At 50.5% G+C, this 2,554-nt stretch overlaps 1 protein-coding gene across 1 annotated transcript; it reads left to right on the top strand.

Annotated features, from left to right (window-relative positions):
• The first annotated feature begins 1,193 nt into the window (after positions 1-1,193).
• Positions 1,194-2,234, top strand: LOC137816243 (filament-like plant protein 1). The gene has a single exon (XM_068619322.1). The coding sequence runs from the start codon at positions 1,194-1,196 to the stop codon at positions 2,232-2,234; it is 1,041 nt and encodes a 346-aa protein (XP_068475423.1).
• The last annotated feature ends 320 nt before the right edge of the window (positions 2,235-2,554 follow it).

The raw sequence follows: 2,554 nt of genomic DNA, 5'->3' as shown, positions 1-2,554 counted from the left end.
AAAAACGCTCCCAGATGGGGTCACGGTGTCGTGAGGCCCTCCACATGTACGACAGCCATGTCAGAATAGAAACAGTTTCCGTTTCGAGCATTCAGGTACTATGATGGCTCCCAAGCGTTTCAACGTCTTAAATGCGCTACGTTTTCTAATTAGATACGCTGATTAAGTGCGTTACATTTGTAATTAAAGGCGCTTTAAGGCGCTTTAAATGCTTGGGTAGTTTAAATAGCGCTGAGAATGTTGGAAATGGGGTTGGAACTTTTGGCAAATTTACGAGAACTCTCTGGTTGCTTGTTCGTGCTTCAAGGTTACGTACAAGTGACTGGGGAATATCTTTGCCTGAAGGAAACACACACGATACACAGTTATTTCTTACCACCTTCAGAGTGCCATACGCGGTGCTCAGAGACGGAGGTGAACAGTTTGGTGTTTCTTGCTGGCTGACTTGAGCGTCGGAGTGCAAACGGCCGCTAGGGCGCCTCTTTGTCCTCTTTTTTGCAGGATTTCACAGGTGACGAGGTCGCGCACGAAGACGTCCCGGTCAACCAGACGGTTGAGGTCGCGCACGAAGACGTCCCGGTCAACCAGACGGAACATCTAGGTTTTTGTCTTGTGTTGGGATTGATTGCGCATCTCTGTTATCTATTACTGGGCGTCCTGCTTGTTGCGCACTGGACTTGATTTTTTGTTTCATGCACCATTTGTTTGTCTCATTTGCACACGTACTCGTACATTTCACCTTTGCCTTTGCGCTTACTTGTATATTTTTGCACTGTGCAGATCTCATGCTGGGAAAAGGCAAGTTAGCTGAACTGAGGGCGCTCGCCCGAACCCACAAATTGGCGTCGGGTTCCCAAACTGTGCCTAACTCGGTGGTGGAGATCGCCGCTGCTCAGGGCAGATCGCCCCCTCAAGGCCCAGCTCCTCCAGAGGCACTGCCCGCCCCTCAACGAAAGAAGCTCATCTTGAGGAAACCAAAGAGGAAAACTCCTCAAGTGATCCAAGAAGATGAAGAAGAGGATGATGAGGCGACTAAGGACGGCCTTGTCACCAAAAGGAAAAGGGTGGCACCTTCTTCACCACCCGCTCTCCCAACACCAACACCGCCCTCTCCCCCAGCTCCAACACCGCAAGTCCAAGCAATACCCTTGGCAGCTGCGCTTCCTGCAGTTGAGGGGAACGAGCCTAACTTCATGGAGAACCCTCCTAGTGCCTCCACGCCATTTGTATCTGCTGGAGAGGGTCCTCCTTCTACTGCCTCAATCGCTGAAGCTGCACCAGGTGGGTATGAAGGCGCCCACAACTCACCCATACTCATAACCGAGTCCCCCTCTTCACCACCACACCAGGAAACCCAACCTCATCAACCAATTCAAGAGGGTGGTGGTGAGAGCCAGCACCAGGCTCCTTCAGCACCTCCACCAACAGCAGCTGCAAGCCTTCCCCTCGCGGACAGAGAAATCTGGGGGCCCTTCACAGCTAAACTCAAAATGATGGCAGAGGACCTCCCCTCAATCATAACAAAAGCTGTGGAGAGCTCCAGCAAAAAACTTCAGGGCGATATCTCCACACTTCAAGAGGAGAATCGCCTGATAAGGATCGAGGCGGAAAAGCTATCCTGCAACCTCATGATGGCGGAGATTGATCACTCAAGGGTGGAGGATGCCATGAGTGTCGAGCTGAGGGTTGCGTGCAAGGAGGCCTCCGATCTGCGCCAGAAGCTGCATCTCTTAGCTCAAGAGAAAATCGAGCTGGAGAGCATGCTGGTGCCTTACAGGCTCAAGGTGGCCAACTTGGAGGCATCGATGAAAGCGGATGCAGCCAAGGTGGAGAACCTTGAGAAGAGATCGGCTAATCGGGAGGTTCTCCTTGGAAGGGTTGAGAGGGAGAGGGACGACGCCGTGGACGAGCTCGCCAAGGCTCGAGAGGAAAATGAAAAGATTGCTGCAGAGCTGGCCCAGGCGCGGGGCAAAGGCAAGAAGGTTGCTGATGACCTCGCTCAGACTCGTAGGGAAACTGAAGAACTGAAGAAGCGAGCTGACGAGCTGAAGCAGCAAACCGAGGGGCTCAAACAGCAAAACGAAGAGCTTGAACTGAGCTCCGCCCAAGTTCTTGCCGCCGGATTCGACGCCGCCCTGGAGCAAGTCGCCTGCCAATACCCCGAGCTCGACCTCTCCATGGTGTCGATTTGTAACGAAGTGGTGGATGGGAAGATCGTTCCTTCTGAAGATTAGCTGCTTCCCTCCATCACTTATTTGCCTATTTTCTTTTGCACAATCTTTACTTGTAATTTTCTTTTCTTTGTATTCGAACTGGCACAGCTTTATTATAACTTTTTCCGCTTCCACATGTGGTCTTTCTGTTTACTTTGCTTCTCCTTGTAGAAACCGCTTAAACGAATTAACTTAGCGATTCTACCGTTTACTTACTGCTTCAAACTCGATCAAACTATCAACTTTCGAACGATAGCATTCTAATAACTTGTGAACTTAAGGCAACGAGCTTTAGCGTGAAACTACTTACTAAACAACAAGTTTCAATCCAACTGATAGTT

This window comes from Phaseolus vulgaris, chromosome 10 (assembly GCF_000499845.2).
Source record: "Phaseolus vulgaris cultivar G19833 chromosome 10, P. vulgaris v2.0, whole genome shotgun sequence".
NCBI classification, from domain to species: Eukaryota; Viridiplantae; Streptophyta; class Magnoliopsida; order Fabales; family Fabaceae; genus Phaseolus; species Phaseolus vulgaris.
Note: the sequence above shows the minus strand (reverse complement) of the source record. Positions and strands in the feature narration are given on the sequence as shown.